The sequence below is a fragment of the Megascapheus bottae genome, chromosome 5 (genome assembly GCF_031878675.1).
Source record: "Megascapheus bottae isolate mThoBot1 chromosome 5, mThoBot2.hap1, whole genome shotgun sequence".
In the NCBI taxonomy this organism is placed as follows: domain Eukaryota; kingdom Metazoa; phylum Chordata; class Mammalia; order Rodentia; family Geomyidae; genus Megascapheus; species Megascapheus bottae.
The window spans coordinates 67,622,003-67,646,950 of record NC_143513.1 but is presented as its reverse complement, the minus strand read 5'-3'; the positions used below and the strand labels follow the sequence as shown (position 1 = coordinate 67,646,950).

The 24,948-nt window shown below is 49.0% G+C and overlaps 2 protein-coding genes across 7 annotated transcripts in view; both read right to left on the bottom strand.

The window, feature by feature from the left end:
- Flnc (filamin C) overlaps positions 1–7,342 on the bottom strand; it is a 29,588-nt gene extending 22,246 nt beyond the window's left edge. For both annotated transcript variants that reach the window (XM_090333268.1, XM_090333269.1), the window contains exons 1-3: positions 6,963–7,342; positions 1,978–2,226; positions 55–152 (exon numbers count right to left, since the gene is read on the bottom strand). In XM_090333268.1, coding sequence (XP_090189394.1) covers positions 55–152; positions 1,978–2,226; positions 6,963–7,311 — 696 coding nt within the window. In that variant the 5' untranslated portion in view covers positions 7,312–7,342. The remainder of the gene's footprint in view (positions 1–54; positions 153–1,977; positions 2,227–6,962) is intronic.
- A 4,638-nt stretch (positions 7,343–11,980) lies between these two features.
- Positions 11,981–24,948, bottom strand: part of Ccdc136 (coiled-coil domain containing 136) — a 30,646-nt gene continuing 17,678 nt past the window's right edge. For 4 of the 5 annotated variants that reach the window (XM_090333264.1, XM_090333263.1, XM_090333265.1 and 1 more), the window contains 7 exons: positions 23,802–23,996; positions 23,125–23,349; positions 20,817–21,308; positions 20,226–20,447; positions 18,913–19,185; positions 18,095–18,415; positions 11,981–12,318 (listed from right to left, as the gene is read on the bottom strand). In XM_090333264.1, the coding sequence (XP_090189390.1) occupies positions 12,208–12,318; positions 18,095–18,415; positions 18,913–19,185; positions 20,226–20,447; positions 20,817–21,308; positions 23,125–23,349; positions 23,802–23,996 (1,839 nt within the window). In that variant the 3' untranslated portion in view covers positions 11,981–12,207. Of the gene's footprint in view, positions 12,319–16,203; positions 16,311–18,094; positions 18,416–18,912; positions 19,186–20,225; positions 20,448–20,816; positions 21,309–23,124; positions 23,350–23,801; positions 23,997–24,948 lie in introns of all 5 variants that reach the window. The other variant, XM_090333267.1, reaches the window with a different exon arrangement.

The window sequence follows — 24,948 nt, the reverse complement described above, 5'->3', positions numbered from 1 at the left end:
GAGAAAGCGCCCCTTCTACCCTACCCTCCCTGTCCCATGCCCCATCCAGTGTACCTGGGGCACCCCAAGCCAGTCATCTGCTTGTTGCATGGCCTCCCGGGCATTCTGCACGGGCTGGTTGGGGTCCCAGGCCTCCCAGTCAGGGCAGAGACCTTGAGAGATAGTAAAAGGTTAGATCCTCAGCAAGGAGATGCAGCCAGCCAGAGCACAGGACATTGGCTCATCCAAAGCCCTCGAAGCTGCAGCATCACACCCTTTCCAACTAACTCTAGGCCCTTACCCAGCCAGGTTCCCTGTATTTTCTCTGTCCCCTGAGGTTGCAACTCATCATCCCTGTGTTGACACATAGCAGCCCTCGATAGCACCAACAATAAGGCCTTTCTGCCTCAGCTGACGCAGCCTGGTACCAGCTCTGCCAGCCAGCCTCCTGCCTGCACGGGACCCAGCAGAGACCCTTGACATCAAGTGCCTATGGGAAATCCCTTCCTAGACCCTTTTTCTTCAGGCCAGCTGATTCATTGGAGGAGGTCAGAGCCCACTTCTGACCTCTCTCCACCTCATAGCTGCCTGAAATCCCAGCAATCTAAGCACAGCCATGTCAGCCTTACAGCATAAGACTTCTAAGAACTCTCTTATTTGCCCACTTGGGGAAACTGAGGCATTAAAGGACCAATTGGAAGCAGATAGGTCCTCTTGTAAGGCTATCAGGAGCCTAGCCTTCCTCCAGGAAGGATTCTAGGCAGCCCAGATCAGCCGATAAAGAGTTCTAGGGTCAGTGTGTGATTGGTCCAGGCCAGAGCTGTAGGGGGCAGATGCCCTATTGGTGGGGAGGGGGCAGCTCATAGGCTGGAATCCATGATGGGCTGGAACAGCTGAGCTCACTGCTGGCAGCCACATCAGCTGTGGCCAATGGCTCAGCAGCTGGGAATGCTTCCCAGGCTTCATGCCCCCGCCTCCCACCCCTGCTCCCCAGCTGACCCCAGGGAGGGGGAGGATCCCCCAAAGGCCACAGCTTCCTAGGCAGGGCTGACCAGGTCAGGACAGAAAACATCTCAAGAGATGAGGGTTAGAAAAGATCTGCACATGGCTTGGGGCTTTGAACTATGCTGCCCAATTTTCCTGGGGTCCTGATCTGGTTCTAGCCTAACCAAGTCAGGGCCTATACCCAGAAATGGGAGTGGTAAGGAGGGCTGCATCATCTGTCATTGGACAGTACATGTTGCGTCAACCTACATCATCTAGGCCTCAGCCCTTTCTCTAGGCTGCCCCCGAGTCTTTAGTTTTCTCTGGGTCTAACTCCAGGCCTTCTTGCTACAATTCCTTTCTCTTGGCTTAATATCCACATGGCAGAGGAATAAGGATTCAGAAGTGGCACTGTGGCTCGAAGTTTTAGAGTGCTAGCTTGGAGTGAAAAAACTCAGGGACAGGGTCCAAGCCCTGAGTCCAAGCCCCAAAACAAAACAAAACAAAAAAAGGCCGGGAGTTTGGCCTAGTGGTTAAAGTGCTTGCCTAGCATGCGCGAAGACCTGGGTTCGATTCCTTGGTACCACATACATACAAAAAAGCTGGAAGTGGTGCTGAAGCTCAAGTGGTAGAGCTCTAGCCTTGAAGGACAGTGCTCAGGCCCTGAGTTCAAGCCCAGGCTGGCCCAAAATAAATAAATAAATAAATAAATATGGAACAGGGAGTCAAGGCCCTAGGCTCCTGCCACACAGGCTATGTGATCTAGGACAAACCATTAGCCCTCTTTGGACTTCTCTGTCCTCGTCTGTAAAATGAAGGTACTCCTGGAGACATAGCCCTACCCATGAGGTAGGGCATACCTCTAGTAAGCAATCTTGTCTGGAAGACAGACAAATCCCATGGAGGATCCTAACCCCCAGGCCCAGGGAATAATCACGAGCCTCAGTATCCTCAGCTCATCTCCACTGTCTTTCTTGGCTAAGGGCTTCATGCTGTGCCTGCTGGCTTACTCACCAGGGGCACAGTTGTCTACCAGGGCCCCCAGAGCCTTGCCGTCCTGCCAGTCACGGTTGAAGTTGGTGATGGGCAGCTGGGGCACTTTGTTCTGGATCCAGCCAAGGAGACGCTGTTTGGGTGTCTGTTTACGGGCATCTTCATCATCCTCATCCTCCCACATGGGCATAGAGATGGAGTAGTGCAAAATCAATGTCCAGATCAGGCCCAGGATCAGCTTCAGGTTCCCATCCACGATGGCCTTGCTATCTGCAGAGTGGAAGGAACAAACCACTTTAGGAAGATGTCTTTGAGCCCATTCTCATCACTCACGCCTCTGCTTTCCAAATTCTGTCCCTCCTTGGCCTAGATGCCAAATCCTGTCTGATTCCCCTTAGAACCAGACTGCAGCGTTCCTGCACACACACCTCTTCTTATATTGCAACTTTCAAGTTCAGTCTTCAGCCCTACTGGGCTGTAGGCCTCTTGGGGCAGATGCTATTTTGTCTTGTTTTCTTGTCTTGTTTTACTGAAAGTAGGCAAATATTCACAAAGCCATCATCACAAATCAGAAATGCCAGTCATGGGGCCAGCAGCGTGCTTGACTCGTATGCATGAAATCCTGGGTCTGATTCCTCAGTACCACATACACAAGTGGAGCTACAGCTCAAGAGGCAGAACGCTAGCCTTGAGCAAAAAGTGTCCAAGGACAGTGCCCCAGGACTGGCAAAAAAAAAAAAAAAAGTCATCACTGCCCAAATTTCCTTGGACATACTTTCGGGATTTCTCCCTCCTGCCTGTCTTTGTCCCACAACTGAAGTTCTCTTTGTTTTCCTTTACTTCCTCCCTTCCTTCTTTACTTCCTTAGTTTGAATTCATAACCTTCCACCTGCAAGACAAGTGCTCTACCATTTGAACCACATACCCCAGCCTTTCCTTGCTTTTATTTTTGGCTTGAATCTCCTGTTTGTTTGCTTTGAATGGGATCAACATGGACCGAGAACCAGCTACACGTGCCTCCTGAATAGATGAAAGTTGCAGAATTACAGGAATGAAACTATCACAGTTTGTTAAGATGGTGCCTTGTTGACTTAAATCCTGGGCTATCCTCAAACTGCCACACTCTCAATCTCCGCTTCTCATATAGCTGAGATTACAAGTGTGTACCACTATTCACTACCCTCTGTGCTTATACTTTGAATTATCTAGACTTGTGTTTTAGTGTAGCTTCTTTTACTGTAGACCTTGAATTTTTTTAAATCTTTTTTTTGTTTTGTTTTTTTCTTTTTTTGGTATGGGGATTGAGCCTAGGACTTTTTCTAGTGTGGCTTCTTTTATTATAGACCCTGAATTTAAATATTTTTTAAATTTTTTTTGTCTTTTCTTTTTTGGTATGGGGATTGAACCTAGGACATTACACTTGCAAGGAAAGCATTTTGTTACTGAGCTACACCCTAGTCCCCTGAGGTTTGTCTTTCTGTCCTGGGACCTAGAATTTAGAAAATATTTCAATAACAATTGTTAGATGAATATTTTGAAAGCTGAAGTTAAAGAGGGAATTAGTAGTAGGAGCATCCTGGTTCTCCCTACATTCTACTCTGAAGGCCAGAAGGGCTTCTGGGTATTCTGGGAGTGGGGGAGAAAGGCCAAACAATGCATGCTTGCCAGGGACATGGAAGTCATGTGAGCAAAGGGGGTTGTGGGATCTCCTAAGAGGCAGGGGACTCAAAGTACTTGGTTCCTCAAGTACTTGAGAAGCAGAATTGGTTTCTGGAGATTTTAAAGGCCCCATTCTCTTTTTCTATCCAGGAGACACAGAGTATAGATTTTGGAATCCAGCTTTTTTGTAAAGGGCAATGTGGATCTGAACACAGCTTTTAGGACTCTTTGAGTGGAGGAGGGGGTGGCAGAAGACTCAGTCTTGTTTACTGATGTTGCCTGAGCACTGGGAGAGGCTAGGGCTGGAGAATTCCCCCCCACACACTTTTTTCCTGCTTTCCTTCCCAAGATCTTGGGGGTGCTAGGGGACAAGGGCCTAGAGAGTCTCTGGCATCTTCCACTCTGCCCCCACCTGTCCTGGGAGAGGGAATCTCTCTCTCTCTCTCCAGATCCTGGGACTAGGTCTCTGGCCCTGGCTCCCCACCCTGTCACTGATTCATCCTTCCTTCCCCAGCAGCTCCCCAGCCCGCCCCCTTCCCCTGGCTTCACTGCAGCACAATGGTTTGGCAGCTCTCAGATTCCATGACACACTCACTCCCGGCCTCCTGGTGCTTTTGCACTCTCTCTAACACAAGCCCACAACACTTTCACACAGTCTGGATGCCCCAGTGCCCCAGCCTTTATACTGTCAGTGTCTCCAAAGCTGGGGCTCACACTCAGAAGTGTTTCCTGTAAACTGCAGCCCAGGGCCCTAGGAGGGAGCCCTTGAAGCTGTGGGGCTAGGAGGGAGTAGGAGTGGTGAGCGTCATTCATGTTTGCTGGATAGAGAGGTTTCTCCCTAGCAACTGGACCTGGGCCAGACAGCAAGTGGTCCCCGGCTTGGGGCAGGAGGGAGGAGGCCTGCCCAGAGTCCCACCCTGGGAGCAATGACCTTGCTCTCCTTGGAGTCCAGGCAGGGGAGGAGGTGCTCAGCTCAACCTGTTTCTCCCCTTCCAGCACCCACCAAACCTGCCTAGGGATACCTCAAAATGGGTGAGAGGAAGCAAACAGTCCCTGACACCCTCCCCGCATCCGATCCCCCCCTCCCCCGTGGAGGGGGATAAGGGAGGGCTGGGCCAAGGGAGTTGCTGGGACAGCTGCTGGCCCCTCCAACCCCTCCCTCAACTGTTGGCTCCGGGAGAAGGAATGGCAACTGGGGAACAGCTGCGGGATAGAGCTGCCTCCTGGGCCTCTTTGTTAGGAGGAGCTGGGGAGGGGGGGAAGTATGGGTTGCTGGGGGTGAGAAGGGCACACAGCTCCTTCAGTGCTGGTGAGGACCCCTCCCCAGGTGAACGGGTCAGCTCCCAGCTCCCTGCCCAGCTCTGACTTCCCATCTAGAAAGCTAAGCAGGGAGTCTTTGAGGTACCCCCTTCCCCCAGGTGCCCAGATGCTCAGTTTCGGTCCTGAGACAATGCCTTGCAGTAACCCCCCCTGGATGGCTCCCTGCCACTACTAAATGGAACCAGGGGAAAGCATGACGTCCCCTCTTCGAGGGCTGCCCCTTTACATCATCTTGTACCCCAGCCCAAGCCCAGCCCTGCAGCTGAACTGCTGACAGCTTATCTCGTTAGCCCGAGGGAGCCACTCAGCCCAAACAGTCAGCTCCCCCAACTCTCTCAGAGGGAACCCAGGGAGCTTCCCCGCCCCCAGCACCGACTTCTTCCCTCCCACTCCTCCAAACAGGCCCCTCCACAGCTGAGCCAAGGGGGCTGGAGCCCGCACCGCCGTGGGGGAGGGGAGAGGTGCAGGGGGGGGAAGGATGAGGCCTGGAGAGGGGCCACCCGCCCCCTCAGGCGGCGGGGAGGAGAGGCTGGGCCATTTCCTATAATGTCTTGCAGAGGCTTCTGGCTTTCCCCTGGAGACCCCACCTGGGACAAGTCGGTGCTGCCTTTCCAATTCCACAGTGGAGAGGGAAGAAGGAGGGGGATGACGGCCCCAGCTCTGGCCCCTCTGAACCCTTCCATTCCCCTAGCCCTCAGCCCCACTACACCAGGGCCCCCTCCCCCACCCCTTGCCCTCAGGCTTGTCCTTCTGGAAAGCTCAGAGACAACTGCTGTGTCACGGAGACAGGGCTATTTCCAGGCTGGAGCAGGGGGGGTCAGTAGTGGGGAAAGAGGAGGTAAGCCTAGGGAGGGGACTGGATAGGGCAAAGGGCCCCCGACTGACCTCAGCTGCTAATTCAGGAGGCATGGAGATGGCCCTGGGGGACAGTAGGAGAGTGGACAGATACCTGATTTGTGTAGAGAAGTCTCTGGGGGTACTCTGTGTGTGGCTTCGTGAGGGATTACTTGATACCAAGTGGAACACCCGTCTTGGGGCCCTAACATGCAGTGGGGAGGGTCGGTGTCTCTCGTGTAGAGCCCACCGGGACGCTGCTCTTAAGGCTCACCAAGGGCTGAGTGGTGCCAGTGGGACCAGTCCTGGTTCATTAGTAGAACACAGTGGTGAGGGGCAGCGCAGCCTCCTTGCCATTCATGGCCCACTCTGGGCTTCTGGTCTCCCCAAGGCTCCACTGCACCCCACCCCCAGCCAGCACTGACACACCTTCCAAATCTGGTTACACTCAATGACTTCCTCCCTTCAGCAGACAGGCCCAGGCCTTCCCCTGACTCCCTCCCTCCTTAGCCAGACCATTCGCTGTAGCCAATCCCAGACATAGGGGGTGGACTGGGCAGGGCACTGGTCACGCAAGAGCCCCCTCCCAGACCAGGCAACTGAAGCAGGGGAAGGGCAAGCAGGGGTTAAGGCTCCCTGCCATTGCTTAGCGCCTTTTTAGGTTTCTGAGACTGGGATCTGCTTTCTGGCCAGGCCTGATCCCAGCTGCTTAGCACATGCCTGCGCAGGGCCTCGGGGTAGCCGGCCACCAGCTAGCTCCCCTTGGCCTTAGAGCCCTGAGCTGTGGGAGGTGGATGAGATCTGTGCCCGGTTGCTCCTCCCTTGTAGAGCGACTGGGAAGCCATTTGTTGGGTGGAAGGGACACTCCCCAGCAATCAGCAATGGACACTGGCCTTGTCCAGTCAAGCATGCACAAGGTCTGCCAGATGGAAGGGGACAGTGAACCAGTGAGGGGGGCATCAGTTGGGTGGGGGAGCTTCAGGGTTCCTCAACGGGGAGGCCTGGGCTCGTGGACTACACAAGGGTGCTGTTGAGAAGAGGACTGTCAAGGCAGTGTCCGGGGAGCCCGGTCAGTGAGGGGAGAGATCAGGCCACCGTCTCCTATGGTGTCAGAGGGCGGCACCTGTGCCCCCTTGCCCCTGAGGCCCACCCCTCCCCCGCCGTGGCCCTGCCCCGGTGGCCCCCGCACTGACCGATGGACACGAGCTTGATGTGCTCGCGCTCCAGGAACTCGAGGGCCACGGATACGTTCTCCAGCTTCATCTGGCGGAAGTTGGGGCGCGGGTGGAACTTGCGGTACATGCGCTTCTGGCTGAGCACCTCGAGCAGCGCGATGAGGCGCAGCCCGTCGCTGAGGTCGCGCTGCAGGTCGGTCAGGCGCTTGCCCACGCACTTGAGGTGCTCGTTGCACCAGCGCGTGAACGTGTTCTGCTGGATCTTCTTCCACGGCGCGTCCTCGGCCAGGTCCTTCTCGGTGGACGGCATGTCGTCCGCCTCGTCGCCGAGGCCGACGGCATCGGAGTAGCCGCTGTTGTTCATCATGTTGGCGGGACGGGGACGGGGTGGCCGCGGGGCCTCGGGCTGTCGGCGCGCTGTCGGGGCAGACCGCGGGACGCGCTGCGCTGCGCTCTCTCCAAACTTGCCTCGCGCCCTGACTGGCGGGGCTCTGGCCTGGGCTCCTCTGCCGCGGTCGGGCTGTGGCTCGCTCGCTCGCTAGCGCGCTCCCCCTCGGTCTCTTTCTCTCGCTCTCCCTCCGGGGGCGGAGCAGTGCTCGGGAAGTGCCGCTCCGGCCCGGGCGGGGGGTTTAAGAAGCCCCTGGGCCGCTGCCCCCCCCCGCGCCGCGCCCGCAGCCCTGGGGTCCACGTCAGAGCGCCGGCCTCCTAGGAATGCCGCCCGGCCTGCGGGTGGGGGCCCCCGCCGAGCCCCACGGCCCCGCCTCCGCCCGCCCCTCCCCCACGCGGCCCGCGCCAGCCCAGCAGCCCGTGGGGGGTGGGGGCTTCTCCCTCCCCCCTCGGCCCAGTGCGGCCCCCACGCCCACCCAATATCCTAAAACCGAGTCCCACCCGTCAGGGAAGAAATCGGATCCCTCCACAGTTAACTGGGCTTGAAGAGGTACACGGGGAAACTGAGGCCAGTGATTAGGGCCAAATACAGTGATCTTGGTGTTGACAGAATTTTCTAAGCAAGTTGGCCAGGCTGTTGACAGGGCCTGGGAGTCCTCCTGGCTCCTGGCCCAGTGTATTGTCCACCTGTGGACAGAGAAGGGAAATGTGTGTGTGCTAGTGTTGAGATGGCCTGAGAGGAAGCTGGGGATTAGGGAGAACAACTAGGGAGAAGGCTGGGGAGGGGGGCTCCCCTTAAAGTTCCATTTTCCTGACAGAAAATCCTCATTTGGAGCCTAAACTCAAGGTCAGAGGGGAAAGACTGAGGCTCTGCTCCTGACTCAGTGTCCCTGTCACCAGCCTTTTTGGCTTCATTGTCTCAGAATGAAGCTGAGCTCAGGGAAAGGGTACCCAGTGAGTCATGCTGTAGGTGCCATCCCCCCAGTCTGACTCAACGGAGGTGATGAGGGGAAGGAGAGAGACTGCCTCTGGATGCCAGGGAGCCCCCTGGGCGGTATGCCCATCTGGGCCGCAGGGCAGGGCCTCCTAAGACACCAGGGAGAGTCCTGGTGGAGCAGCCAAGGAGAAACGTGACTGGGGCAGGTGGGCAGGGCCAGGGGCCGTGGACAAGGAGAGCCCAGGGAACCAGGCAGGATGCCTGGGCAGGACTGGGCTTCAGGGCAAGCCCTGAACAGGAAGAGGGTTGGAAAGTTGTGGCAGCAGAGAAGCTGAGGCACACAGAAGAGCTGGCCTGAGATAGTTGGTAACTTGGTAGCATATGTGCACCCCATATATCTCCTGTCCTGCCACACCCCCTTTGGGCCATGCTTCCCTGATTTCTCTACTTTTAGACTCCATAAGTCATGCCTGAGCCTGAAAATTTCTCCAACCAGGTAGTCTTGACTCCAGGTATGTGATTGTTGGTGTTTGGGAAAGTTCTTGAGACTTGCTAGGTTATTACTCCTCTCCTTCCAAGCCTGGTGAAAAGGCAGGGATTAGTAGGCATGTTGGAGGGCTCTCTCCAGAAAGCAGAATGAGGGTAGTGCTCATTTTGCACTAAGAGGTTTATGGGCGCCTTGGGTAGTACTTATGAGGACAGGGATCCATGAAATCATTTTTTTCCCTTCACACTTAATGAGATGGCCTAGTCCTTAGATAAAGAGGGAGAAGAATAGAAAATGGACCTGCTGTGCATGAGTGGTGGGGGAGGGGCTGTCTGGGGCCCTGATAGTGACAGGCAAGGTATAAATAGCTTGGGCCTTGCAGCTCATGTTCTGTGCTCAGGAATTCCACTCTCCTATTGGCAACCCTGTCTCTCTGTCTCCAGAATTGTCATTCTCCCCAAGCCACCTTTATCTCCTGGCCAAAATCACCCAGGCACCAGTGTTGGATGCCCAGTTTGGATCTCACAAGGGAACACTCTGTGTGTGTGTGTGTGTGTGTGTGTGTGTGTGTGTGTGTGTGTGTGTGTAAAGTTAGACTTCTGAGCCACCCAGAGGTGTAGGAACCCAGGACCTCAGTGTTGTCTCTAAAGTTCTGATGAAGAAAATGAGATACAGATCTAAAAAAAAAAAATGGATACCTCTCTGAATTGCTGGTCAAGCAGAAAGGAGGAGGTAGCTGAAAACCCTTTAGTAAACTCTAACAGCTCATAGTCTTCTCTAGTGGACATTGTCAGCCTCTGGCTGTTAAAGGAGAGCATTCAGAGAGAAGTCAGCAAGCAGAAAAAATCTTTGCCATGACAGCTTCCCTTGCTGTCCCTCCTGAATTCATTTTTTTTTTTTCACTGCAGGAGAGACTAATGGGCAGTCCCAGGGGACTGAATGGTCAGTGGGCAATGCAGGATGCAGAATGCCAAGGGATGGTTCCCGTCACCCTCCTTCTCCGAAACTTGAGCCTGTTGCTCTCCAGGATAAATCGGGGCCTGACTCAGGCCCCAGCAGCCAGTCACAGTCAGCCTGCCCCGGCACAGGCTGGTGACTCAGCCCTCAATATAGCCCATGAGCCCAGGTCCTAGGCCCGACCATGTGGATAGAACAGACCGTGCGCAATGCTGTCCTGGAGGCTGCCATGTGGGGCCCCCCTCCCTGAGGAGAGCTAACATGTTCCTCCCCCCTGGGGGCAGGGGCTCCAAGGGGCTTACAGGGGGTTTCATCAGCCGAGTATGTGTGGCAGTGGTGGCGGTGTCCCTGGGCCATTTTTAGCCCCCTGATTCACCACCTGTTGGCCTATCTCAGGACACCAGGTTGCCTAGATCTTCACCTGGCTTGCCGTCCCATCAAGAGGGAGTGTTTGTCAGTCACCTACATCGGCCATATTTAACTTGGAATGAGCCAAATCTGTTTGAGCAGACCCAGAGGACCCTGTGTGACACTTTTTTTGGACCTGCATACTGTCCCTGAGATTTTGTGCTCAAGGTTAGTACTACTCCACCATTTGAGCCACTGCTCCAATTCTGAATTTGATAGTTACTTGGAGCTAAAAGCCTTTCTTGCCTGAACTGGCTTTGAACTGTGATCCTCAAATCTCAGCCTCCTGAGTAGCTAGGATTACAAAGCTACTGGTGGCTAGCCTGGGAATATTGGTTTTTAGAAGCAGGAACTTTCCTGTGGTCACTTGTGATGATTCTAAGTTAGCCAAGTTTTAGCAGGCACTTGGCCACTGACTTTTCTTCTGAGCTGTATACCAGGAAAGGTAATAGAAGGGAAGACACATGGGTTGTACTTCTATTCACTTTTGACCTTGTAAACTTGGGCAGGTTACAGAACTCTTTTGAGCCTCTATTTTTCTCATCTGTAAAATGGAGTTAGTAATATCCTCAAAGGGACTTAAAAACTTTATCATTATTATGGTGCTGTACAGAGGAGTTAGCATTTCATGTCAGGTAATGAGTACATTTCTTTTGACAGAGTTAGCTCTTCCTTTGCTTTCCCCCATTTTCTCCCTCTTGTCCCTACCTGTAAGTTGCTTAGTTCATTTTTCACATAGTGTTTACTGTGTACTAGGTCTGCATTTGCTCATCCTTCCTCCCTCGATTTCTGTGCCCCACTTGCCTCAACCCAAGATAGTAAAAAGAACAAACAAACAAAATTGGGATTTTTTAAGTAATGGAGTTTGTAGAACTCAGGCATCTAACTACTTAAGCCACTCTGCCAGGCCTTTTGGAGATGTTATATTTGAAGTAGAGTCTCACTTTATTCCCAGGTGAGGCTGGACTTCCATCCTCCTATTTGTGTTTTTCTGTGTAGCTGGGAAAACATATATATACCACCATGCTCAGCCACTGGTTGAAATGAAGTCTCTCCAACTTTTTGCCTGGGCTGGCCTCAAACTGTTACTCTTATAATCTGTACTTCTCAAGTTGGTAGGATTAGAGTCCTGAGTGACCATACCTGGCCAAAGGGATTTTTAAAGTGTATGAAGAGGAAACTCCTATTTTCAACTAATCAAAAACTGGAAGGAGGGTTGTTTAGAGCACTAGCCTTGAGCAAGAGAGCTTGGGGACAGCACCCAGGCACTGAGTTCAAGCCCTGTGATTGATTCCCCCCCCCCAACCACACACACACAAAAAAACCCAGCCAAAACCAAAACCTCTAGATGAGAACAACCAGTCATAAAGGCCTTGGTAGGAATGAAGGTACAAAGGGATTTTGCACAAATTATCCCAGCAGTGTTGCTGTCCCCTCATAGATGCCTTCTCAATCCCCTGTCCTGTTCTGAGTTCTAGGTGGAACTTGAAAGACCCCACTGGGAAGCTGGCAGGTGGGCAGAAAGGGTAGAGCCTTCCACTTCCTCGTGGCTCTGCTGTGAAATCTCTTCTCTCTCCTCCTCCCTTCACTCCAACCTAGGGAAGCATGGACAGCTTCCCATCATTGTTAGGGCCTGGATATTTCACTTTTTTTTTTTTGACAGTCCTGGGTCTTGAACTCAGGGCCTGGGCACTGTCCTTGAACTTTCTCAAAACTAGTGCTCTACCACTTTAGCCACAGAACCACTTCCAGCTTTTTCTGTGTATGTGGTACTAAGGAATTGAACCCAGGGCTTGTGCATGCTCCTCTGTTCAGGTTATGCAAACACATTTAGTAAATAAAAAGCCACAACATCTCAGGTTGTTAGGTTGACAATTTAATTACAGGGAACCCAGGTTCTTACACAAGGCAGAAGGTGGGAGCCAGCAGCAGCTCATCTTAGCCTTTCCAGCCTAAGTGACTGAGGCAAGGAAGTGGAGACACACGGGACACATGGGTGGGATGGGAGCTTGGCACAGTGTGTCCTGCTCAAAGGTGAGGGTATCGGCTGCTGGGGATATGCCCTCAGGGCTGGCCCAGGTCTGCCATCACTCCAAGAGGCAGAACTCTGTCTCCTGCGGTCGCATGTTGGGTAACACATACAGAGCCACAGCTGCAATAGCCAAGAATACCATTGGCTTCCACATCCCAAACATGTTCTGTGGGACCAAAGAAAAATAGTGAGTGCCTTGCCTTCTCAATCCTTCTCTAAGCCAAATATCACCTGCCTACTGGTACTGCACAAAGACAGCTCAGGACACCATGGTCCAACTAGACCCTGTATACATCACCTTAGGTGATCCCTGATTTATGTCTCCGTTTCTTCTCACAGAATGAGAATATGCCTATGGATAACAGCCAGCCAGTCTTCACTGATTTTCCATGCAACGCATGAGAAAAGTGAAATTATCTGTAGCCTTTGGGGAAAGTAGCAGTACCTCATGAGCTTTGGTGGCGGGGGGGGGGTTGGAAATTGACTCAGAATCAAGAGGAAGGAAAAGGAGGCTGAGACTCAGGGGAAGAAAGAACATTGCAAAGCACAGGTGAACAGAAGGCGCCCGGGCAGCCAGACGTTTGCACAGGATGATGTTACTTCAAGAAAGTTCAAGGCAACAAGTTACGAGCCCTGGTAGGCAAATGTCATTCTCCCCATTTCTCCTGGTTCCAAGATTAATTTATTGATGATGTGTGTTTTCTTGTTCAGAGGCTTCTAGACACTGCTAGCCCCGGCATACCCTGCTGATTCATGGTCAGAAGAAACCTCTCAGAAGGTATCCAAAAAGTGCCCAATAGGAAATCTTAGGTAAGAAAATACATATTTGGGGAAATATTTCCTGTTTTTGCTACTCTTTATACTCTAGTACTTAAAAGATGGGATTTGGATTTTGAGTCATAAGCTCTGGAATAAGATAAAAGAAAGACAGCTTTAAGTAAAAGTGCACAGCGCCCATTAAAGCTAAAAAGATATTTTCTCAGAGAAATAGTTTATCTAAAAAGATGATTTTAAGCCAACTACAAAAGAGAAATAAAAATCTCCTGAGGTTGTAGAAATTGTTACCAAGAACAGAAGACATGAAAGGAAAACAAAATAATGTTGGACATGGACATACAGAATAATCCATGAAAATAAACTTATTAGGGAAAGGTGTTATCAATCTGCAATTCCAGTACCTGGGAGGAAGAGGCAGGAAGACTGTCAGGTCAAGGCCAGCCTGGTCTGCTCAAAACAAGAATGCTAAATAAACAGGCAAATAAAAAATTAGCTAGGTGTGGTAACACATGCCTATAGTCTTAGCCACTTAGTTGGCTGAGATCAGGAAGATCAGAGTTCAAAGCCAGTCTGTGCAAAAGTATTCAAGACTCCCATCTCAACCAATAGCTGGGTATGGTGGTAAGTACCTGTCATTCCAGCTACAATGGGAAGCATAAATAGGAGGTCATATTCCAGGCTCAGTAAAAAGCAAGATTGTATCTCAAAAATAACTAAAGCAAAAAGGTCTAGAAGTGTGGTCCAAGTGGTAGAACACCTACCCAGCAAGAACCTAAGCCCTGAGCATTGCTAAAAACTCAGTCTGTTTTAAAAGGAAGAGCTGAATTCCCTAACTGTGAACTGGTGAATTGTGAACTAGTGAGGCATGATTCTAGACTAGATGTATAGTTTAGGTCCCAACGGGCTTCTAGAACCCACAGATTTTTGTATTACCAAACTGATAAAGAAACTATGTTTGGGGATTTAACGAGATCTTCCTGGAAATCCTTGCAGATAACCTTGGGGAGCAAGAGCAAGATGACAGAACAGTCTACTCTAGGGCTGTTAGGTGGCCCATGAACTGAAAGGAGAACTGTGGGAGGTGACACTCTCTAGATGGGGGTCCTCACCGGTGACTTGGATGAAGGCATGGGAGGTAGACTGGTTGTGTTGCCCTGGAGGATGAGAGGAATGACAGTGAGCAGCTGGTGAAGATTCTGAAAGCTCAGGGCCAATATTCAGAACAACAACAATACACTTCATGGGTTATAACTGTGGACTGTCCATCTAATAGGAACACTGACAAGTTCTGCCTTTAGACCCGAAACAATGCAATGCTAATAGAGAACAGAAAAGACATGCTTAACATCTGCAATATTCAAAGGGGTTTTCATAAGTAAGACATAAAGGAAACTAATGATATTACAAAAAGAGCTAAACTAACGAGATACGAAGTTTCATGAACAAAAGTATGGCGTCTTTCTGATTACAGTAGGCCAACTAAGGAAATTATCTTGGAATGAAGACAGATAATATAGGGAAGAACAATTTTTTCTGTCAGTTATGGGACTTGAACTCTGGGCCTGGATGCTGTCCCTGAGCTCTTCAGCTCAAGGCTAGCCCCCTACCCCTTGAGCCACAGCAGCACTTCTGGTTTTCTGGTGGTTTATTGGAGATAAGAGTCTCATGGACTTTAATGCCCAGACTGTAGTGCCTGGGCTGGCTTTGAACCACAATCTTCAGACCTCAGCCTCCTGAGTAGCTAGCTAGAATTACAGGTGTGAGCCACTATACCTGGAGGGAGAACAATTTCTTTACCCCTTTCCCCACCCCCCTTCTTCCCTCCTTCTCTCTGTTCCTTTCTTCCTTCAAATTTTATCTGTTGTTATTAAATCCTAATAGAAACTTTTTTTATCAATATCATATTCTTTCCAGAAAACTGGAGTCTAGCTCCCCAAAAGGGATAAATTGAGAACTATACATTATTTTTGGTCTGATAATTTGGTCTAAGTTTTCTAGAGAGCAGAAGTACCACATCAGAGGACTTTTTAGGTTAGGAAATACATTATATATCATGAATTCAGCTCCACATTTATCTCATTCAAATGTTTATAAGATCCCAGCACTGGTGGCCTACTCACCTCTAATCCTAGTTACTCAGGAGGCCAAGGTCTGTCTGAGGATTGTAGTACAAAGCCAGCCTGAGCATAAAATCTACAGCACTCTATTCTGCCCCCACCAAAACAAAACAAAACAAAACAACCAAAAACCCAAAAAGCCAAACTGCTCTAGAGGTACTAATATTCCAACAGCCAAGAGTATTAGCCAAAAGTGGGAAAAAAAAAAACAGTGACAACATAAGGCCCTGAGTTCAAGCTCCATTACTTATACAAATTCATGTGCGCGCGCGCGCGCGCACACACACACACACACACACACACACACACGTTCGTGGGAGGATCAGAAAGATCATGAACTTTTAGACCTCATCGCTTGCCTACCAAGACATAGAGTGATTCCTGATTTTGCTATTTGCCATCCTGGGTAGAAGTAAAAGCTTGACTCAAGCTAAACACAATCAGATAGTCTAGTCCTGCCTTGCAAAAAATCATCAGCTCATCAGAAGGAACTGATCAGGCTATGGTGGTGGCTCAAGCTTGTAATCCTAACTACTTGGCAGTTGGAGATTTAAGGATCGTGGCTCAAGGCCAACCTGGGCATAAAAGTTCATGAGACTGCATCTCGACCACTGGCTGGATACTTGGAGCCTGACCGTCATCCCAGCTATGGGGAAAGCACTATGGTGGGGCACAGTAATATACTCCTGTCACCCTGGCAACACAAGCAGGAGGACCATGACCCAAGCCAGTTCAGGTATAAAGCAGGATCTTTAACTAACAGACACAAAAAAGGGTAGAGGCATCACTCAACTATGTTTAGAGTCCCTTTCTAGCAAGTCAGTTGTGAGGCTCTGAGTTCATGCCCCAGAAACACACACACACACACACACACACACACACACACACACACACATAGTTGACAGTGGCAACAAAGATGAATTTTTCCAAGTTTCTCCAAGTCAAGGAAAGAAACTCAAATCATTCCTATGGTAAGCAGTCCAGTTTTCCTGTGTATTATGTATGTCATAAAGACATTCTTAAGAAGTTACAGGCTTTGCAGCAGACCAAGAAAAAGCCAGAGCTGAAACTTAGACCTGAGCATCACCTACTGTACAAGGGCCAAAGCAAGAAGCAAGCAGCTGGGTAGAGAAGAAGCGAGAAAGCAATACCAGTACCTGTGTTAGGATGATGTCTCAGCCCACCAGCACCAGAGCAGAGCTGATATAACCACCAGGCCTACGAGAGGCAAGGAGAAGATGGGGGAATCGGGGGCAGGGGATGGCTACAACACATCAAATGAGAGAGAAGCACAAGAGACCAGGAGATGGGACATGTTATGAAGAAACAAACACAATCCAACAGATAATGAAGATGAGAACAAAGGGAAAAGGGAGAAGAATCAAGAGGTTAAAACCCATGTAAGCAGTAGCATTTCTTCTCTCTCTGGGCCTTGAGGCGATCAAAGGAACACTTCCCACTGGCAGCCTACAGAAGTGGCGGGCTTACTTAACCCATTCAGGTTAAGCAGCCGGCTAGGTCTAAATTAGGCAACAAGACCAGTTTTTGCCTTGTCATGTACTTCTATCTTGCCAACCACTAGTCTTTTCTTGAGGGTTATACACTCTGAAATTGTGTGATGATTCAAAGGCTTCCTTAGAGGAGCAGAGTGGACACTTTTCCCACAGCTAGTCTGCAGCCTGGCCACTTGTCTGTCTTGAGGATTTTGAGCTCCAGTTCCTACAGTCCTTTAGGAATCTACTGTTTTAGTTGTGAGACAAAAATGCACTGAAACAAGGTAATAGTAGAGAAGAGCTAATTATCTGCAACAATTTTCTAGAGAGAGGCTGAACTTGCAAGTTGAACTGCCTTTAAACGATGCAGGACCCTCTGGGGAAAAACCACATGGAGACACAAGCAATGGATTCTACTCTAAAATACAAAGATCAGGTCTGGCTTTAGAAATGTTGTCCCCAAGGTCAAGAAATCTATGAGGCTCTGAGCCAACTTGTGGTTGGATATGATGAGTTCAAAGAAATATAACCCTCGGAAAAGGCCACAGTTGCACCTGTGATTTACATTCGAAGCAACAGTCCTGCTATCAGTTTAACAGGGAGCTACAGACTGGATCCTTGGCTTGCACAGCAGAATAACTGCTGGGAAATTCCAGATATCCTTACAGTTGACAAGATAATCTTATTCCAAGAGAACTAATTTCCTTTCCTGTGTTTAAAGGGATGGAAAGGAACTGTGATGTAAACTGAGGCCTCTTTTTCAGGAAGTTCTTAAAACTCAAGAGCCCCCAAAGCAGGAATTTAGCTAGTGCATACCAATGGAGATGTACCACTTGTTAGAAGAACAATATACATCTAGGTCATTGGCAGATTCCCTTTTCCATCCTGGCGGATATGCTTAAAGACCTCCACTCCAATCTCTCAGTAACTTACCAGCTAAAGAGTTGGAGTGGAGGCTAGCATGGACTAGCCATGGTCAATGCCCCTGCTGGACAGACTGAAATTCTGACAATCATTCTTGATCACCACCAGATCCTGCCCTTCTATCTTGCACTGTGTAGAACCCAGAGGGTGACATAAGCCTACAAAGGAGAGACTATTCCTCCTCCCCACACTCCTAACTGTACAGACAAAGATGGACTCTTAACAGGGCATTGTGGGCAAACTTGCCCTACAGAAATGCCCTGAATTCCTCATCCTGTCAATGTAATTCTGAACTGCCAAGGAGAGGAATAGGGGAACACTTTTAACATAGAAAGGTAACAAAACCTACTATACAAATGAAAGGACACCAAAGATGTCACTTTGGCTCCCAGAAAAGGTGGTCATTGTGAGATAGTCTCATACCTAATTGGCTGAAAGTTGCCATTTTCCTGGAGACTTTGCTCTTTCAACCCCTTCTCTATCCCCCTCCCTTCCCCGAGTGACACCAGACCTGGCAGTCACTGTCCTCTTCTCCTATATAAGTCCACCCTTAGCAGGGCCACCCCTGAGTCCTGGGGAGCCTGAGCCCAAGGCTCATTCCCCCTTGATTCAGCCTTTTGGCTGAGGTTACCTTTTTGCTCTCAGAAAGATTAAGGGGATTGCTCTCCTCAGTTGTTTCAGAACAGTCATCATCTTCATCCTCATCTTCATCTTCATTGTCATTGTCGTCTTCGCCATTATCATTTTCCTTATCCTCTGGTTCTTTGTACTCTTCAAATTCACCCTGATCATCTGTTGGCTTTATTTCCCCATCATCTAGGTTGTAGCATGCTTCCTTCATGGCGTGCAAACGTTTTCTTTTTTTTCCTCCTGTCTCTTCTTTCTTTTCCTCACAGTCTAGCTGTTCTAATTCCGTCTGGCTGGCCTTGTAGTACAGTAAAACCTCCAGACTCTGTGGGGTGGAGGTAGGGTGGGGTGGGGGCTGCTGTTAAGAATCTTACTCTCATGACAATGCTGTAGTATTTCCAGAAAAATTTACTTGTGTCATGTCACAGTGCCAGAGTGCAGCACTATATTCAGAAACTGTACACTGGTTATCCAGAGCATAATGTACAGGGTAGTTACACCTAGCCTCTTCGAGCCAATATATCTACTTTTCCATTAAGCCATTCCAATCAACTAGCTCAGATTCTTGGGTTCTGCACCTTAGCTCAGGTGCATACCCAATCCTCTTTCACTTACTAGGATACGATTACTTTGAACAAATTCCATTCTCCCCATATCGATGCTCTCTCTATCCTACTAAAATGGAACTCTCATAGATACTTAAGGATCCCAGAAGCCTTCCTACAAAGTACCTCACCTGGCAGAAATGAGAGTGGAGAATATACTTCTTCCCAGGACCGCCTCCACCCTTCTGCCTAACTGGCTACTAAGGCTGTGACTCACCTTTTGTTTATCAAAGTCGTCCTCAGAATTGTCTGCGCACTGGTTAACTGCCTTTTTCTTTTTAACCCCATTGGCATTCTTGTTCATATTCTTATTGCCCTTGGAATCTTTGCCACAGGAGGGCCTCCTCTCTTTGAGTTGACGGAGCTCTTCCTGGCAGCACTGCAGTTGCCCCTCCAGCTGCTCCTGTACTGCCAGAAGCCGCCCCTGCTCGTCCATGCTAGCCTGGTACTGCAGCTGCAGCTCCCGAAGCTTGGCCTGCAGTTCTTTGATCTGTTGGTAGTGGGGGTCAATTACCCAGAGCTGGTCCCCCAAAGCCAGCAAAGGCCCTACTTGGGGATCCATGACTCAGGAATCTCCCTGTGAAAGCCCACAGGGAAATGGACAACACACTTTTAGAAGTAGCTTTGGCCTAACTTGAGGTGCCTAAAGATTTATATCAAATGATAAAAAACAATGATTTACATTGTATTTTTGTTGAACAAGATCTATCTGTGGAATAAAGCTGAGCCTCAGGCATTTGTTATATGTTATATGGAAAAGATATTTTATATAATTATATATTAGATAATAAATATAGTTATATAATGTATATCTTATATAATAAATGTGATTTATTATATAATTCCTCACATAATTCTTTTTATCAAGAACTTTTTTTTTTTTTTTTTTTTTTTTGCCAGTCCTGGGCTTGAGCTCAGGGCCTGAGCACTGTCCTTGGACTTTCTCAAGGCTAGAGCTCTACCACTTGAGCCTCAGCACCACTTCCGGCTTTTTTTTTTTTCTATGTATGTGGTACCGAGGAATCGAACCCGGGTCTTCATGCATGCTAGGCAAGCACTTTAACCACTAGGCCAAACTCCCGGCCCCTATCAAGAACTCTTACTTCACCCAACTCTTTTTCTCTAATAGGTAAGTTTACTTAAGAAACTCTGTTCGCAAGCTTGACAATATTTTGGGCTCCTACACCTCTAGAAGCAGACGTGCTTACAATCTAGCTGGAAGACAAGAAAACTGTACTCATTATGATGGCAAATTGGCTCTAAGGAAGTACTCTAGGACACAAGACAAGAGAAAGAATATAAGCGAGGGCAAAGGGAAGTACAGAAGAGTTCTAAGAAAGGAGTCAGGATAACATTATGCCATGGCAGGCCACTGAGAAGTGTCTTTCAGCCTGAGCAATGTCCATCAGATAGATGGCTGGCCTCCTGGGATTCCGGTTTCCCTGCTCCACCCTTCTCTCCAGAGTCTCTTGGAAAGGGCCATCACCTCCTGTGTCTCTAGAAGAAACCCCTCCACCTGACAAAAGTTACCTCGTTCTTGTCGTTATGGGGAGCTGAATGTTTCTCAAAGCAGTCTATGCACGCCTTCAACTCCTTCTCGCACTCACACAGCTCTTCCTTCAGCTCTGTCTGCCTGCACAGCAGCTTGTTCATCTGTTTTTGCAGCTGGCAGTGATCCTCCTGGCTCACTTGGTACAGGGCCTGTACTGCCTGCAGCTTGGTCAACACCTTGGCCACCAATTCCTCAAAGTGCTGTGGAGGGTGGGGAGCAATGATGGCACCCCAAGAAGCATCTGACCTCCACCCCGTTTGCCAGACCTTTCCCTAAATGCAGAACAGTGGCTACAAGTATCTGGAGCTGCCTTGGTGAATGGGGACCTGTATTTCCTCCCATGAAGAGCATCCGTGCTGAGTCAGTCAAGACCTTGAGCCCCTTCTGTCCAGCTGAGGGATCCTGTATAGGAGAAGGGCTGAGGGGAGGCATGGCTGTCATGGACAGAAGCCTTACTTACTTCCAGGAGATCCCTAGATCTGAACCTATTTCCGAATCATTCCTGAACCCTTACCTAGTGCTATTTTCCTAGAAGGTCCCCTGCCTGCCTGTTACCTGGCAATGATTACCTCTAAGTCTTCAGGATCAGCTGGCTCCTCATCAGGAATGCTGCTGCCATAACTCTTCTGAAAGGTGTCAGAACTAGTAGGACTGCTGTAACTCTTTTTAAGAGAAATGCTGCAGCTGCTGGAGCCATAACTTTTCTGATAGATCTCATTGGTGCTGCTGTCATAGCTCTTGAGGAAGTTCTCATTGCTGAGTTGAGTGCTACCGTAACTCTTCTGATAGCTCTCAGTCTCGTCGATGGTGCTGTCATAACTCCTGTTTAAGTTGTCATTGCTGGCACAGGTCCTCCTATAGACATCAAGGCTCTTTCTTATGGCAGGGGACTGTACCTGAAGCAGCTGCATTTCTTCTAGGCAGAGCTGCAAGTCTGCCTGCAGCCTTTTCCGCTCCTCTGAGAGCCGCCCATGCTCCAGTTGCAAAAGCTCCTGTTCCGTCTGACTCGTGTTATACAGCACCTGCAGAGCCTGCAGTTGTTCCATGAGCAACTTGGGCTTCTGGGATGGGGGCAGGAGACAGTACCATTACTCTGAGACATTTCAGTTCTCCTACCTGCCCCTCACCCAGGGCAGATGTCTAAGCACTGACCTGACGGAGGTCCACACCTATGCCTGTCTCATCAGGTCTTTATCCTGGATTTAGCCTATAGATGACTGGTATGTGTTAGCTTCCTGCTCACTGGGGAAATTTCCCCAAGGCAAATACACCATGATTTGGGGCTTTCCTTTCTTCTGATTTCTACATTCTGGCACATCGTTCTCTCTCTCTCTCTCTCTCTCTCTCTCTCTCTCTCTCTTTCTCTCTTCCTCCCTCCCTCCCTCCCTCTCTCCCTCTCCCTCTCTCCCTCTGAAGCAGTGTGGGGTATGTCATAAGAACACCCTGACCCCCAACTCCTCACTCTTCTCAGTCAGGTGTGTCCATTTTTTTACCTTTAGGCTCAGTTTTACTCACACATGCCTAATGCTAAAGCCATCCTACAGACTTGAATGTGCTATATAAGGTAGCACAATGCTAAGAACCTATCTGTTAGGCTATTCCCTGGGAGAAAATGGGCCTGGATTTGTCCTAAAAGGTTATGTTTTTTTCGTTGTTTTTTTGTGTGTGTGTGCGCGCGCGTGTGCGCGCGCGCACGCGTGTGTGTGTGTGTGTGTGTGTGTTTGTGTGTGTTGTGTGTAGAAGCGCTGGTACTAGAGCTTGAACTCAGGGCCTGGTTGCCATCTCTTAGCTTTTTGTTCAAGGTTGGTACTCTACCACTTGAACTACAGCTCCAGAGCAGGCTTTTTTCATGGTTAATTGGAGATAAGTCTCAAACTTTCCTGCCCAGGGTGGCTTCAAACTGTGACCCTCAGATCTCAGTTTCATGAATAGCTAGGATTATAGGCATGAGACATGAAACATCAATATGTGGCTTATCTTCATATTTGATATAAGGTCTTGCTATATAACTGATACTTGATAGCTGAATTGGTCCTCTTGCCTCCCATGTACTAGAATGGCAAACAGGCAAACATGCACTGATACTTATCATGTAAAGTTCATTAGTTCTGTGTGTGTGTGTGTGTGTGTGTGTGTGTGTGTGTGTGTGTGTGTGTATGTTAGGACTGAACTCAAAAGCTTTGCACTTGCTAGCAAAATGCACTATCACTTAAGCTACTGCCTCCAGTGAGGCTATAGAGTACAAAAATGGAAAAAGAATTATTTTTCAGCTGATTAGAAAAGGATGAGACTTTTTGTATGTTTGTATGCTGGTCCTGGGTCTTTAGTCTGGGAACTGTCCCTGAGTTTTTGGGCTCAAGGCTGGCACTCTATCTGTTGAGTCACAGCTCCACTTTTGGCTTTTTTTGGTTGTTAATTGGAGGTAAGAGTCTCATGAGCATTCCTGCCTAAGCTGGCTTTGAACCATGTTCCTCAGAACTCAGCCTCCTGAGTAGCTAGGCTTACAGCAGGAGTGAGTCACAGGTGCCTGGCTGAAAAAGGATGTTCAAAGGAGTCAAAACACTGAACGGATTCTGTGCATCTTAAAAATGATACATAGATAGGATTTGTTACATGGTCAGATAAGTCTTGTGGGTCATCCCAACTCTATTCTATTTGGTCACAGCACTTCAGCTGGCATGCTTCTGGATGAGGCCCTCAGAATATCTAAGGCTACATGTAGTCCTGGCTAGTAAATGGGGTGTTTTGCCTCATTTTTTTTTGCCACCCTTTGTATCCTGGCTAAACAGACCTTACTGACTCTGCCTCTTGCATGGGGCTCTTTCTCTGTAATGCTGTTGTGCTCAGGAGAGACATTTCCCTTCTTGCTATGGTTACCTTATTCTCACAACTTGAGGACTTAGTATATTTGGCATCTTCATGGTTCTCCATCAGTTCCTGGAAATTAGAGTCCTTGATCTCTCGCAGCTCTTTGTGCAGCTCTAGCTGTTCTTTTACTACACACTCCTGGTTCTGTACCAGTTTTTTTTGTTCATCCTGCATGCCTTGGTATAGTAGCTGCAGTTCACACAGGTCTTGTAACTTTTTAAGCAGATCCTGACTCTGAGTGGGGGAAGGAGGAAGGAAAAGGGTGGTTAAAGAGAAAGCCTTTGCTGGGCCTCATTCCAGATGGGCTGTCTCTGTGTTGGTTTCACATGGGCTACTTGAAGACACTGGGTCTTTTTACTGAGATCTAGTTGACTACCAATAATCTCCTATGTGTACCTTTTGTAGTTTACAAAGTACTTCCAGATAGCTTTTCTACAGGTGGACTAAATATCTAGATATAAAATGTACCATAGATTCCAGAATATAAGATATATTTTAAGATGCAAAGCCCTGATATGGGAGAAAGAAAAGAAACCTAATCAACCCTATGGAGCTATTTGGTGTGGAGAGACCATGAGAAAGGAGGGAAACATCCCATCCTTATCTCTCCCACTGGGTCAGCTATGCCAGGGAAGATTCTCAAAACAGCCTCCCCATGATCAGCAGCAATGCCCTGGCAGTGGTACCTTTCGGTACAGGCCACATTTGGGAAGTGGAAATGTGAGCCTGTGCAGCTCTTCCTGCAGCTGGCCCTGCTCCTCCTGTAGCCTCCTCTGATCCTCCAGGAGCTCGCACTGCTCCATCTGCAGATGCCCCATCTCCTTCTGGCTGGCCTTGAACTTCTCCTGCAAGTCTGTCAGCCTGGACATCAGTGCATCACACTGTGGGTGGGGAGGAGTGAGCTGTGAATGGTTACTTGGCAAGGTACACTTCTGTGGGTCAGGCAGAATGGGCTAAGAGAAGGGCTCTCCTACTGTGTACACCTCCCTGTCCAGTCACCTTGGACTGATCTGTGCAGACCAGGCCTCCATGTGGGAACCCCATCAGGCTGCTCTGCCCAGACCCTGGCTCCCTTTTGAGCACAGCTTGAGAAGAGGTGCTATCAATTACCTCCTTTCCCTTTTCCCTGCCTTCATGTTCTTTCCCTTTTCCTTTTTTCTGTGGTGTACCATCTTCTTATCTTCTTGCTCTCTTTACCCTCAGTTTTTTTCATATATTTTTTATTGTAATTAATAGAAGGGTTACATGATATTTGTCAGATGGATGGTGCATTAATTACCGAAACTATGTTCTCCTTATCAATAAGGACTTAAGTTTACTCTGACTTTTCAACTTTTGTTTTCCAAGTCATCTCTTCAAACTTTTAGAAAAGTATGAACTATTGCTGAATTTGGGTTAAGACTAATCATCCTATTATTATTATTATTGTCAGTCATGGGGCATGAAACTCTGGACTGGGGCGCTGTCCCTGAGCTCTTCAGCTCAGCATTCTACCACTTGAGCCACAGTGCCACTTCCGGTTTTCTGGTGGTGAAGTGGAGATAAGAGTCTCACGGACTTTCCTGCCCAGGCTGGCTTTGAATTGTGATCCTCAGATCTCAGCCTTCTGAGGATCACAGGCAAGACCCACTGGTGCCCAGCTTAAACCATATCTTCTAGTAGCAAATGAATCTCGAGACTGTTGAAGGACTAAAAACTTGCTTTCTAAGTCACCATAAGTATCCTTTCTTCTAAGTCACTTCCACTAGGAGAGGAAGTGATGAGCAAGTCGTGGATGCTCTGGACTCTTAAACTGAATGGGAGTGGAGTAAAGGGGAAATCTAAGTCTAGGCA